This window comes from Osmerus eperlanus, chromosome 7 (genome assembly GCF_963692335.1).
Source record: "Osmerus eperlanus chromosome 7, fOsmEpe2.1, whole genome shotgun sequence".
In the NCBI taxonomy this organism is placed as follows: domain Eukaryota; kingdom Metazoa; phylum Chordata; class Actinopteri; order Osmeriformes; family Osmeridae; genus Osmerus; species Osmerus eperlanus.
The window spans coordinates 12,109,863-12,124,141 of record NC_085024.1 but is presented as its reverse complement, the minus strand read 5'-3'; the positions used below and the strand labels follow the sequence as shown (position 1 = coordinate 12,124,141).

Below are 14,279 nucleotides of genomic sequence, written 5' to 3'. Positions count from 1 at the left end.
CAGCGTCATTTATAGACCATCCTCGCATCTCTGCGTCAGTGAATAACTATATTTGTCCACTGAAACTGTGTGATCGTCCAACTTCTGCCAGCTAAACCAAACCTGGCAGCCGCTGCAAATAAATCATCCTCTTTCTATCCTGCTCTTTGTCTTCCCTCCAACATCCGTCCCTTTAATCCTCCTCTGCCTTCCTCCTTTTTCTTCCCACTTGATGACTTAGCAACTTTCAGCGTATACCTCTATCTAGATACACACGTGCGCACAAACACACACATGCACAGATCCTGTTTCTCTGTAAGAGTCAAAATCCCATTGCAGCAGTGTGTGCTGTAGGTCACTCACTTCTCCCTGACTCCTCTTCTTTCAGTGATCTCTGCCAGCTACAGGCACACTTTCACCTGCATTCAGCATCGCCACAAGTCTCATCGCACCAGAACAAGGTGCCAGGAAAAATGCCCATACCTCCTCATTATCATTATACAATTTAAAAGTAGGATTTTAACGTCATGGGCGTTCTGTTTGTGAGTGTTATACAGATAGACACACTGAACACCTTACACTTTCTCATAGACCAGACCCCTTGACTTTCTGCTTTGTTTACCTTGACAAGTGTAATCCAAAAAATAAATAACCTTACTTGGCGATAGCCTCATTGCAAGGAGTATTTATAGCCAACTTCTGATGTTCTAATCTCCCAAGTTTCTGCCATCCTTTTATTACCTCCATTTTTGACAGTTAGGGCTGCCATATTCTTTGTCTGTTAGCACCATTTTTTACAATAATTCGTTGAATTTCTAAGAATAGGAAAAGAAACCCCAATAGGCAAATTCTCATAGTGGATCATTGTTGACTAAGTGAGATATTGATGCGGGGATGGGTTTCATGTGAAGTTTTCAAGCAGAAGCAAAGAGAAAGGAGAGGTGCCGTAGAAGCAGTCGAAGGGTCTCTTTATTAGCGAGCGGTAGTGAGTGTATTTCTGAGTAGGTTTTAAATAGCCTCGCCTGTGTTTGAAATAACTGTTTCTCATTAGTGCTGCTGACTGTCAGAGGCAGTGGGACCCACGTGTGTCTACAAACCCCACCGCTGCTGAATGAATGGGGTTTCAACAGAAAAACACCCAACATAAAGAGGGTAGATGAGGCCAAAGTCTCCGCTAAGCCCATTCAGTGTGGGGCTTCGGATGAACCCAGGAACATTTCTAGAATGTTCTTTAAACTCAGGAGGCTGCTGTCATCCTTAGTTGGTGAAAACAGCGGTGTTGAATTTCAACACAACAGTGTTGTGTTGCTGCCTGGTAAACCGGCTTGGTTGAGCATGTCCGAAAGCCTAGTTCTACGTAGAAGGGATTCTTGACCTTGTTTGTTTGGTTGTGGGCTGGGAAAGAGAGAGGGAGCGAAGTGGCAAGCAGGGGACATCACTGTTCCTGATGGCCTAATGTTACTGTGCTCAGACCGTGAACACTAATGACTGGCCTTTCCCTGTATTTCCCCTGACTGTCCCTGACTGTATTTCCCTATTTGGTTATCAGTGCCAGTCTACCTGAGGAATTATGGCACACTTTATTGTGGGGTGTTTATGGTCTAGATGTGCAAATAATGTTGTGTAATGCGTGTTGGACAGGGATTTTAGACAGATAGCATAAATACACAAATTGATCCTGCCATTTATGCTATCTGTCTAAAATCCCTGTCCAACACGCATTACACAACATTATTTGCACATCTAGACCATAAACACCCCACAATAAAGTGTGCCATAATTCCTCAGGTAGACTGGCACTGATAACCAACTGAGCATGAGAGGAGACCAGGAGAGTGTATATATATATGTATACAAATATGTTTGTTTCCAATATGTAGAAAATCAAAAGTGGAAAACTATTCTAAGCGGACAAACAATATTCTTAAATCAAATTTAAATGTATTTCATGTTCTAAATGAAAGAATAGCCTGTATAGAGTAAGCCACTCTATACCCATGTCTCAAAATATCTCTGGCTTTGCTGTGGGTGGAACTCTATGACACAGGCCTTGTTTATCTACCAAGGCAACAAGCTATTTATGAGTCTGCGCTGAGTCACGTTTTGTTTCAGACATGAGTGTACCGTGTACCACCACTCACGGTCTGAATGGACTGTGTTGGAGCCACAATTCACTTTGCATTGATTAGGCACCTAGATGGGGTAGCGAAACAGCCTTTTTGACCACAAACAAACAACCATAAACTCCTGCATTGTAGAATAAACAATTCGGGATGAATTTTGTTTGCACTGAAAAGCCACAGGGAATATTATTATTTTTCTTCTGGAATTCTAACTCGCCGCGTTTGCTTTCTTAGATTGTGAGACATCAACCCCCTCCAGCTTGATCAGTGGCTATTTGAAATGAGTACTTTTGTTATTTAGTTACTATCTTGAGAAAATGTAAGCCACTATAGACTGGCATTGGCTTATGGAAACGGGTGTCTGATTTTGTATAGTTAGACAGTTGGCTGGATCCTCCATCCATAATTAAGGGTTTTAAGTCAAGGGAAAAGTGCTACCCCAGCCCTCTGCTGTGCACTTGTCTGGGTGGATTCTTTCAAAAATGTACAAACTGCCACATAATCATTTGATCTTGGACGTAACCAAAGAACCCTGCCTGCATGGAGCTCCCTTCTAGTAATTCTCATTAGTTGTGATTGATTGTGGAACTATAGCTGCTATCTCCTGAGGAAGAAATAGCTTTATGTTGAGAGAGCTATCATCTAAGGTGCTTTTCTGTACCATACAACCATAACTCCAAAATTCAGTTTTAGGTTGTGTAGTGCGTGTAGTACTACAGTTGTGAAACAGCAACATGTTGACCTCTAATATTTCTCTTAAAAGTCTGATCTCTTGGCTCTACCATACCTAAACACATTGTTGCTGTTCTGGGTGGTTGTTTTAACACGGCGTTCCATAAGACAGGGTTTAGAGGAAGGATTATTTGACTCAACTAGAAACCCATTTTCCGACGAGCTCTACAAACAGAAGACAGCCTGAAAGTGAAAGAAGTGACAACATACTCGCGAAACACCCATATTTCTCTGGGTGGCTCTCGTGTCAGGAGTTTTTGCGGACAGCGTCTGACATCCCTACTGTTGAAACAGACTGGTAAGATAATGCAGTCTCTCACAGTCGTGACAAAGCTGAAGATGATGCCACTTTTTGTTCACAGCTCTTCTTTGTACCTCTGTGTGTGCGTGCGTGCACGTTGTGTGATGTGTGCACCGTCTGACACTGTCACGTGCTGACCCTGGTCACAAATGGGTCGTTGTAGGCCAGCCGGACCCCTGTTTGGAGTGACATCGTAGCGAAGCCCCTGACTTAACTTGAGCGTCAGCGTCCCACCCACACATGCTAACACACACTCTTTATCTGGCTCCATTGTTCTCTCACTCTCCCTTTTCTCTCTGTCTATCACTTACAAATAATACCTTCTCTGTTCCTCCAGCTAGAGTTGAAGGTTAGGCTCAACAAAGGAGGTTAGCTTGTCAAAAGCAAAGACATCGCCTAGCACTAGCATTCATATCAAGGAGCCTTGGAGTGTTTTTGAGAGTTCTTTGAATTATTTTCGGAAAAGTCTCATGTCAGTGTGGTTTCTCCAACAATTTTTGCTGGTTGGGAAAATAGTCTATTATCGCCTAAACAATCATTATCTATTTATGTACTGTACATAATGACATGAACTAGGTGTTGCTGTATATTTTTATAATGGTGTATATTATCTCCTTATTCCTCTACTGTTACCATTATAGAGTAGTTATCTGAACCTTGGAGGTTGTGACTAGCATCTCCATGGTGCTGGCATAATAATGTGTGAAATGACAGGCTAGAGACCCAGCCGTGTGTAGGAAGTGCCAAAGAGATAGACTAGTGCCAGACGGGGGAAGGAAGGGTGGCAGGGGGAGGATTGGTAGATGTTAAGCCCAAACAGAGACTCTTTGTCCAGGCAGTTGGGAGGCTGAGGAGTCCTTATCAGGTGCTCACACCTGGGAAGATGTGTGTGTGTGTGTGTGTGTGTGGGGGGGGGGGGGGGGTTCACCAGCTGTAACACCCTAGCTTCTCTCAGTTTGAGGCCGGGGTGTGCTGCTTGCACACACCCCGTACAATACATCTCTATCTCTCAACTACCTCACAAGATGAAAAATAGACCATCCTACACAGTCTTCCTTTACACAGTCTAACTTGCCCACCTCTGAACACACACTCACACATACGCCCACTCACGCACATAAATTCCGTGCCACAAAGAGATTTGTGTACTCACAGCTTCCTTATCACTTATATGATAAGTGAGCTGTCTAAAACTCTACTTTTGTCGGTTGGTAGTGTATTGAGGACAATAGACGGAGGGAAAAGACTGGTAGCAAACGAGGAAACCAAAACCACTTTTTCTTGTGATCTTTTTACAGCGACGCTAGTGTATGTGGTCATGTCCTGTGTTACAGAAGCATCATCTGAATGTTTGAAGATAAAAAAGATTGTGGTGGTCCAGGGGTATGGAGGCTCTTGGAGTTTCTCCCAAGGTTGTAAAGACTATCGGAATCTCCTCAAAGGTTCTTGCACAAGAACATTTTCAAAAGTTCAAGATAATGCCATTCCAGAATTATATATATATATATATATGTGTAGTGAGGAAGATTTTGGCCATATCATATATATATATATATATATATATTTTTTTTTTACATATGATCTTTAACGTAGGTCCCTGACTCCCGGTGCATAGCTTGTTTAGATGTTATATAATGTCATGCCTCTGGATGTTTTTTTTGATGTGAGTCGCATGCAAACTCACACAAATGTAGTTTCAGGTGTGAATGCTGTAGGCAAGGACAAAGAGATAGCAAAGGACCCATGAAGCTGTACTTGAGAATGGTTTTAAAACGTAAAGCTGGAAGCAATGTTTATTTGATGACCAAGCTTCAAGCCGCAATTGCACTCAAACCCACCATGGTCCAAGCTTCTGGCTCCAATGTCCCGCGTAGCAGTCAGTGGTCATGTTCTACTGCCCCTCATGTCTGCTCTTGCCAGGGTGCTGTTCAGCTGCTGATGCTCTCTGAGGTATCCATCGCCCTGTCCGGGTGATACCCCCATTAGCTGGCGTTCATGTCTGTCTCTCTCTGTCTCTCTCTGTCTCTCTCTCTCTTTGTCTCTCTCTGTCTGTCTCCCTCTCTCTGTCTCTCTGTCGCTCTCTCTCTCTCTCTCTCTCTCTCTCTCTCTCTCTCTCTCTCTCTCTCTCTGTGTGTCTCTCTCTCTCTGTGTCTGTGTGTCTCTCTCTCTCTGTGTCTCTCTCTCTCTCTGTGTGTGTCTCTGTCTCTGTGTGTGTCTCTGTCTCTGTGTGTGTCTCTCTCTCTGTGTCTCTCTCTCTCTCTCTCTCTCTCTCTCTCTGTGTCTCTCTCTCTCTCTCTCTCTCTCTCTCTCTCTCTCTCTGTGTCTCTCTCTCTGTCTCTCTCTCTCTCTCTCTCTCTCTGTGTCTCTTTCTCTCTCTGTGTGTCTCTCTCTGTGTCTCTCTCTCTGTGTGTCTCTCGTCTCCTTCCCCCCTCTCATCTCTGATTGCAGTGAGCGTCATTCAGGAAACTGGATGTGGTTTAGAGGAGAGTTCTCAATGGTGAAACTGACAGCTTTCTTCACATGGGTCTTACCCCGAAACACTTTTTGCTGCAAATATGTAAGACTGTGGTGTATTACCGCTGTGGTAACAATGCTAATCGTGACAGGATTGTGTCAAAGGTTCTTGTCGAGAAGGTCACTGAACCTTTGTCTAGCTTGTCCTGTCCTTCGCTCTGTCTCTCTCGCTTTCTTTCTTCCTTTCTCTTTCTATCTCCTATTTCTTTTTCTTGTTCTTTTTCTCATTCTTATTTTTTTTTTTCATGATTTGGGCTTGAGTATGAGTGCCCATTTTCCTGCTAGAAGGTTACCACACACAAAAAAAACTATAAAAAAAATGGATAAGGGAACTATCCGTGAATAGATCAGCAATTTCTTAACATGAAGTGACACCCAGTTTTTTGGTTGTCTTGGCAAATTTCTATGCAGCCTCCTCTCCCCGCACCGCACTTACATTTAGCTTAACCCTCAGTGATTTATTGATAATTTTGATAAAAATATAGGCCTCATTCTTTACCAAGAATGATGCATTTCATAGTTTCCTGTGGGAGCCTATTACCACAAGAAGTCACTGATGTTGCCTGGAGATTGAGCAGGAAACAGACTGCCAGTGTCTTATTTCCTGTTTGCCAGTTAACCTATGAAGCCGGAACTTCCAATTTCCTCTACTTTCGCTCTTTTTCAAGGCCTTTTCGAACTGTCACACGTTCACAAACTAATAAGGCACAAGGCTCATTCAGTTGTTGACTCTTTCTAACAAGACCTGATACTCAGGGAACACAAACAAATATGTATTTTATTCCTCAGATTATTCTGAGTGTTCATTTATTTAAGGCCTATTCTATTGTGTCGCCTCACATACTCCTCCCACTTTTGGCGGGTTGACCTAGTAATGGTGGAAGGCCCTTATTCAACGCCATACTTCGCTTACTAATCATTTCCTCTTAGGGGCTATACATCCATTGGATACATCCACTAAAAGCAGCAGGGGGATTACTGAGAATCAGTACACATCAGGGTAGGAAATTTACGTATTTTTTGGGGGGCAATTTTTGCCCCCACTGACTGAAATCCAGGGGCATTTAAAAAAAATTGGGGGCACTTTTTGAAAATTGTGAAATAACATTTAACCTTTGTTCAAGATAATACATATGCTTATTTAGGCAAACAGTATATGAGCAATTGTCACCAAATGGCAAAAATAAGACTATTAAGCAGTAGTCTACAGATTCAAAGTGTTTTCTTTGATTATTTTTATTTATTTATTTTTGCTTGGCAACGATTGACGCTTTCGCATTTTCAACAAGGAGGTGCATCTTAAAACCATGCGTAGCTACGACCGTGGTCTGTCAAGCTTGGTGCACTTGGTGTAAATTCAAATCACAAAGTCGGACGTATGACTGACGTAGGAGTTAACCCTCGTGCTGCCTTCGGGTCACATGACCCAAAGGTTCATAACGAACCATCGTTGTGTTTACCCAATTTTACCCAATACAAAAACAAATACAAATAATTTTCTTTTAACCATTCCAATGTGGGGGGTCTGAGACAGCCCGACAGTTAAAAGAAAATGCTTCACTTTGTTTTTGTATGAGGTAAATTTGTCGCAATACGACGGTGGGTCACAATGACTGATGGGTCAGAATGACCCGAAGATAACACAAGGGTTAAGACCAACTTTTTTACGCCCAGCTGGTGCACTCGGCTTATCTGCCTGAGCTCTCCTCTGCTGAGTCCCTTGCTTTGTGACGCGTTTGACGTCAAATGCGTCACAAAGCGAGCAGCGAGTGCTGCTGCCTGTGGCAATGAGCGCTTCTGCCTCCGGAGCAAACATCGCATTTAAGTTGTTTTTGAAGCAAATACTGGATCGATTAAAACAATTACAAAACGTTTGTTTTGGGGGCAATTTTTGCCCCTCTCCTAGTGATATCAGGGGCAAAATGATATTTCTTAGGGGCATTTTTGCCCTTTGCCCTTGTGTATTTCCGACGCTGGTACACATGCTCTTAATTCATGCTCGGTCAGTGCTCTCCCTCTCTTGTGTTCTGTTTCGTGGTCGCTCGCCCACTCTCCTGGTCTCCTCTCATGCTCAGTTGTCTCTCATCTCGTCCACACGTCCCCATCGTCTCTGTCTAGAAAACCTCCTTGGTGGGATCTCTCACCCACTCTCTTTTTTTCTTTTTCTCCATCTCTCCCACTTGGGTCTTTCTTCGCTCACACACACACACACACACACACACACACACACACACACACACACACACACACACACACACACTGCCCAGTCATCACAAATGCTTTTTTAAAGCAGGACAGACTGCCATGGCTGCAAACACTTGGATACTGGTCAGTTACACCCTTCCACATAGAGACAGACAGACAGACTCACTCACTCACTCACAGCACAGGAAGAAGCCAGCTGACGCACTAATAACAAACCCTTACAATATGGTGGAGAGGTTAGCGGACAGGGAGGGGGAAAGGCCGGGTTACATAATAGTGTTTGTAGCAGTGAAAAGCCTGTGTGTGACACAACAGTGGAATCCTGTGTTTACGACCATCCTCGCCACAACCTTGTCTCATCCTAACCCCACCCGCTTTGGTTGGTTTAATCACACATTGATTTTGTTACATTGCACAGTAAAGGGAAAACATCTTCTGTCCTCTCTCTTTCTCTGTCTGTCTGTCTGTCTGTCTGTCTGTCTGTCTGTCTGTCTGTATGTCTGTTTCTCTCTCTGTCTCTCTCTGGGAAATAAGCAGGTGATTTATATGCTTCAACAATACTATCTGTAAACAACCCTTGCTCACCCTGATTAATATCAGTACACTTACACACAGTCTATTTACACATGACTATAGATAAGTTATCTCCCTCCAGATTCAACAGTTTAGGCTTTCTTACTCCTTACACACTCATACCAGTCTTGCTAATGTTAGTCATCTGTGTGTAAATGCGCTTGTCAGTGACTGGCTGTATCCTGCATAATTCAGCTCCTAGTCTGCTTTGCATTTAATGGTTCTCTGCTCACCTCTTGCAACCTCCCTCCCACCCCCCCCCCGATCCATCCCTCTTTTCTTTTTCACTCCTTTTCTCCCCATCTCCACTTTTTTCCTAATTTACACCACCTACATTTTTTGCCCCACTATCTTCTACTATCTCTACCACCACTTTGAACAATTTCTAACCCCACTGCTTCTTATTTCCCCCCTCTTCTCCCCTCCTCTCTCTTTGCCCCCCCAGCTGCGGGCAACCAGGCGGCATGACGGAGGAGAAATGCCCCCAGCTGGTGGACTATTTTGTGGTGGCGGGGCTGACGCCCGGGGTGTCGTCGGCGCCCCTGGACGAGGAGGGCCAACAAAGGGGCGGCCGGGCGGTGGAGCCCGTGACCGACCTGGCGGTGATCGCCCGCGGCCTGGGCGAGGAGGTGCCCGAGGGCTTCACCTGCATCGAGAAGACCCAGGCCGGCCACCCGGCCGAGCTGAGCGCGGGCCTCATCAACAACCCGCACATGTACCTGTGCTACCGCCGCGGCCACGACAAGCCTCCCGTCCTCGACCTCGGGTGAGCGACGCACCTCGGGGGCTTTTCGAGGCGTCTAATGTATTTTCTCGTGGCGTTTTGGTGACAAAGCCCCTTTTAAAGGTCCCTTGACATGCTGTTTGTGGATGCTTTTATATAGGCCTTAGTGGTCCCCTAATACTGTATCTGAAGTCTCTTTCCCGAATTACAGCCACTATGAGCTGTCCCACAATGAGCTTTCCTCAGGACGTGGCGTTTCTGTGTCTGTAGCTTTAAATGCTAATGAGGAAGAAAGAGGCGGGGCAAGGTGGAGGGTGGGGGTGTGCTGGCCTGTGTCGAGACAACAAGGTCAAATGTATTACTTTGTATATATTCCAGGTGCAAGAAGATAGAAGCTAAGCATGTTTAGGCTCGTCTTATCACCCTGGTTTGCAAGGGTGCACACACATAGTTATTTCAATGAGGGGAAAGGTGGATATCATGCGCGCCATTACACCAACAGCAGAACGGTTATCCAAATAACAAAGAAGTGTACAACTTTCGCGTTACAGTGTGTGTATTAAGACACTGGTTCTTCAGAGGCTCGGATGAAGGAACTAAAAAAATACTTTGATCATCCAAACACTGAGCAACTGTTATGCTTCTTTTGTTTGCAAGCCATGATGTCCGTCTCGAGGAAAAAACGATATCGCACTCGCACGGTCGTATCTCAGTTTCTCATGGGCGGGCCAGATTCTCTGGGCGGGCAAAGCAGAGAAAGGGGATGTAACCTTCCCTCTTATGACGGCATGAGAGGAACATTTTCAAAACCGAGCGTTTGAGCTTTCATTTTATCAAAGGCGGAGAAGAATACCCAGGGCTTGGTTTACACCTATCAAAATTTCTAGCCAATGGGGGACCAAAGGCAGGCCAGGGGAACATATTAATGTTAAATAACCTCCTAAAGTGAAATGTTCATGTCATGGGACCTTTAATTTGAGGGTGACACAACCGATTCAGGGACGGTCCAATGTCCGTGCTTTTGTAGGCTTGGTTTAACAGGATGGAACCACTGAAAGCACCATAAACAGTCCCATATGAGACAAATTGAGATGCACCCATTAACAAGACCCCCCCCTCCCCCCAGGGTCCTCTATGAGGGCAAGGACATGGTGAAGCAGGGCTGGTTCGTGATCGAGACCACCCCCTACAGCCGCTCTGCCAACCTGAGTTCGGGGGGGCCGGCCGCCCACCGCACCTTCCTGACGTACAGGCGCGCCCCCGACTCCCAGGCCCTCCACACGCTGGGCGTGACAGACATCTCCCTCCTCCTGCCCAGCAAGGGAGAGGTGGCCCCGCACACGTTCTGCAGGGTGGACAAGAACCTCAACACTGGCATGGTGAGGGACGTCAGCAGCCACTTTAGTTGTCCCCCCGCTGTCTAAACTTGAATTGTCTTGTCTCTCGGCTTAATAAGTCCTCCGAGTGCTCTTATTTACTGTCCTCGTTCTTTTCTTTCGTTCTTTTATTTCTTTCACTCGAGCTCTCTTTGTGTCTTGCTGACATTCTCTCCTCTCTTCTTGTGAGCAGAAGTGCCATCAATTCTGGGCAGCAAAGCATTCGTTTCCTCCCCTGAATCATCTGTCGCCGTTTCATCTCAAGTCCTTCTCCTTTCTCTCGCTCTGTCACCCTTCCTCTTTCACTGTTTCCTATTTGGGTCTTTCTTCCCCTTTCGAGTGATTCACATTTGATTTAGCAACCAGGTGGACTGTCGAGAGTATCTCATTGTTATTGTGTTGGCTTCACAGTGGGGTCCAGCCCTGTATCTGTGCTATAAGAGAGCGGTGGCCAAAGCCAACGCCCTGGTTTACGAAGCAGGTGAGCGTGTGTGTACACGCACAGATATAAAACCACTTGGTGAAATTGAATCATGGATGCCTATTAATCACTCACTATACATCTAAAGTGTAATTGACTAAGATGCAGTGTGTGTGTAGGTCTGATCAATCGGTACCCGGAGGCCGATCTGGAGTCGTTTCCTCTGCCTGAGTCGGTGCCCATGTTCTGTCTGCCCATGGGCGTTACAGTGGAGAGCTGGCCCCTCAACACCAAGTACCAGCTGCCCGTGTTCTCCACCTTCGTCCTCACCAGCGCCTGCGGGGACAAGGTCGGCACCCCCCGCCGCCATTCACTCTCTTATCTTTCCTCATCTTTTCTCTCTCTATCTTTGTCTTTCCTCCTCTATATCTCACTCACAACACACACTGTAGTTGGCATCGATTTTGTGAACGTCTAGTGGCATTAAAAAACTTGTGTTGAATATTCATCATCTATCATTCAGTAACAAAATAGCTACTTTTTTTTCTTTTTTTTTTGCATGCCTGAAAGTCACGTCAACTTAGCATGATGCTAATGCCGGAAATGCTATGCTTCTCAGCCCTCGCCTCACACTGTGTCCCTCTCCCGGCCCCAGGTGTACGGCGCCGCCATCCAGTTCTACGAGGCGTTCCCGCGCGAGGGCCTCTCGGAGCGGCAGAGTGTGCGTCTGGGCCTGGTGAGCGTGGTGGACCGGCGTCCCATCACCAACCGCATGCTGCAGGTGAAGAAGAGCGTGTGCGTGCTCTCACACTGGCCCTTCTTCAGCGTCTTCCAGAAGTTTCTGACCTTCGTCTACCGCTACTCCATCTCCGGCCCCCACGTCCTGCCTCTGGAGAAGTCAGTGGCTGCCGTTTTGGCCGATGAGATTTTGACCTTGACATTTATCTAGGGTGTTTTTTGTTTAAGAAAGTTGTTATAGTTAAGGTTTTAAAGCCTATGACAAACCCTCTGTGAGGGTTCTGGTATAACAGTTACGACTTCTGGGGAAAAAGCGTGTTCATGGTGATGAGCCTGAACTTGTTTAACACCACATGACTACAAGTGTTGTTGGATTGGTCGACACATCAGCGTCAGTCTCTCATCTGGTTGTCGTGTTTCCCCAGGCACATCTCCAGCTTCATGCACAACGTCCCGTTCCCCTCCCCTCAGAGACCTCGCATCTTAGTGCAGGTATGTGGACACCCACGGAATGTAGCCAGCCAGGCCCCGGCTGCCGATTGGCCCCTTCTTCTTACTCTTGATGTGTTGTCAAGTTGGTTACTGTCTGGCATGACCCGATCAAAGGCTGTTCTAAAAGTACCTGTGCCGTTTGTGTATTGTGTGTTTTGTGTTTGTGCGTGTGCTGTCGGCATGTACGTGCTTGTTTGTGTTGCCGTGGTAACCTCCCACTGAGCCGTATTTGATATGGACCCAAGCAGCGTTGTGGTATTTCTTACTTCCAATTCCACTTCCTCCTTTACAGGAAATGGGCATGAAGGTTGTGCAGACAGCTGGGTAACACCACCCAATCCAAATTCAGTCAATCTCTCATCCACTAATTTCATAAAAGTGTGGGTACATTTTGTAGTGGAAGACACAGGTGATTGTGCTGTCTTGGTACTGTAGATTAATTAAATGATAAACTGGGTTTTGAGTGATTCAAGATGAACTTGACTGTCCCACAAAGTGGACAATGGGCTTTCACCCATGAGCGGTGATTCATGAATGGACATCTAATCATTCGATATCAGTTAGGTGCATGGAAATCAAATCAAATCATGGGTGAATTCTCGTCCTTCGATTGATGGAAAACTATGGAAATGAAATCAAAGCATGGGTGAATTCCTGTCCTCAGATTGAGGGCAAACTATCTTCTGCCATTTCAGTTTGTCAATCGAAAATGTTAAATTGCTGGTCCTGCATCTCTTTCAGCTGTCCCCGTATGATAACCTCCTTCTGTGCCAGCCAGTCTCCTCCCCCCTACCACTAAGGTCAGTTGATGAATAGTCTATTAACAGTCTCCTAAAAGTCTAATGCAACTTTGTACGTTTGTAGCGGTAAGTGGCTTCAGTTACAGCACAAAGCACACGTGATTCCGTTGTTTATGTGTGAGAAGAGGAATAAGTGATGAATGTGTGCGTCTGGGAAAAGCCTGACTTGCTCCCGAGAGAGATTTGAGTGCTTTAAAATGGCATCAAACCCATCTAACCAAAACCTGTTTCCCGAGCCGCCAACCTGGATGAATGGAAAACAGCCAAAACGATTGAGCAAACAAACGACTGAAAGAAATTATGTCATGAGAATGTGCCGATGAAATGAAACGAGGACGTCCTGTTTTGGGGGGCATGGTTCTGACGGCGTTCCTCCCCTCCCCCAGTGGTGCCAGCTTCCTGAAGCTGCTGCAAAACCTGGGGCCGGAGAGCGCCTGCTCCCTGCTGCTGGCCGTGCTGACGGAACACAAGCTGCTGCTGCACTCCCTCCGGCCCGACGTCCTCACCTCCGTCAGCGAGGCACTGGTGTCTGTGAGTGTGTCCCCCGCCCCACAGCCTTGCACACACACACACTCGCGCACACACACTCGCATACAGTACCGCGCAGTCATCTCAGGCGTCCGAGATTTCTTCCGTGATTATCGTCTGAAATGTAATTGTACAAGACATGTACAGTTAGGTCCATAAGTATTTGGACATTGACACAATTTTCATCATTTTGGCTCTGTATACCACCACAATGGATTTGAAATGAAACAATCAAAATGTGCTTTAAGTGCAGACTTTCAGCTTTAATTTCAGGGTATTTACATCCAAATCAGGTGAACGGTGTAGGAATTACAACACATTTTATATGTGGCCCCCCCCTTTTTAAGGGACCAAAAATAATTGGACAAACTAACATAATCATAAATCTAATTGTCACTTTTAATACTTGGTTGCAAATCCTTTGCAGTCAATGACAGCCTGAAGTCTGGAACCCATAGACATCACCAGACGCTGGGTTTCGTCCCTGGTGATGCTCTGCCAGGCCTCTACTGCAACTGTCTTCAGTTTCTGCTTGTTCTTGGGGCATTTTCCCTTCAGTTTTGTCTTTAGCAAGTGAAATGCATGCTCAATTGGATTTAGGTCAGGTGATTGACTTGGCCATTGCAGAACATTCCACTTCTTTGCCTTAAAAAAACTCTTTGGTTGCTTTCGCAGTATGCTTCGGGTCATTGTCCATCTGCACTGTGAAGCGCCGTCCTATGAGTTCTGAAGCATTTGGCTGAATCTGAGCAGATAATATTGCCAGAAACACT

The 14,279-nt window shown here is 45.7% G+C and overlaps 1 protein-coding gene across 3 annotated transcripts in view; it reads left to right on the top strand.

Annotated features, from left to right (window-relative positions):
• LOC134023074 (DENN domain-containing protein 4B-like) overlaps positions 1-14,279 on the top strand; it is a 29,375-nt gene that overhangs the window by 3,748 nt on the left and 11,348 nt on the right. For all 3 annotated transcript variants that reach the window (XM_062464897.1, XM_062464896.1, XM_062464895.1), the window contains exons 2-9: positions 8,873-9,193; positions 10,278-10,530; positions 10,939-11,008; positions 11,128-11,297; positions 11,604-11,845; positions 12,112-12,178; positions 12,920-12,978; positions 13,365-13,509. In XM_062464897.1, the coding sequence (XP_062320881.1) occupies positions 8,892-9,193; positions 10,278-10,530; positions 10,939-11,008; positions 11,128-11,297; positions 11,604-11,845; positions 12,112-12,178; positions 12,920-12,978; positions 13,365-13,509 (1,308 nt within the window). In that variant the 5' untranslated portion in view covers positions 8,873-8,891. The remainder of the gene's footprint in view (positions 1-8,872; positions 9,194-10,277; positions 10,531-10,938; positions 11,009-11,127; positions 11,298-11,603; positions 11,846-12,111; positions 12,179-12,919; positions 12,979-13,364; positions 13,510-14,279) is intronic.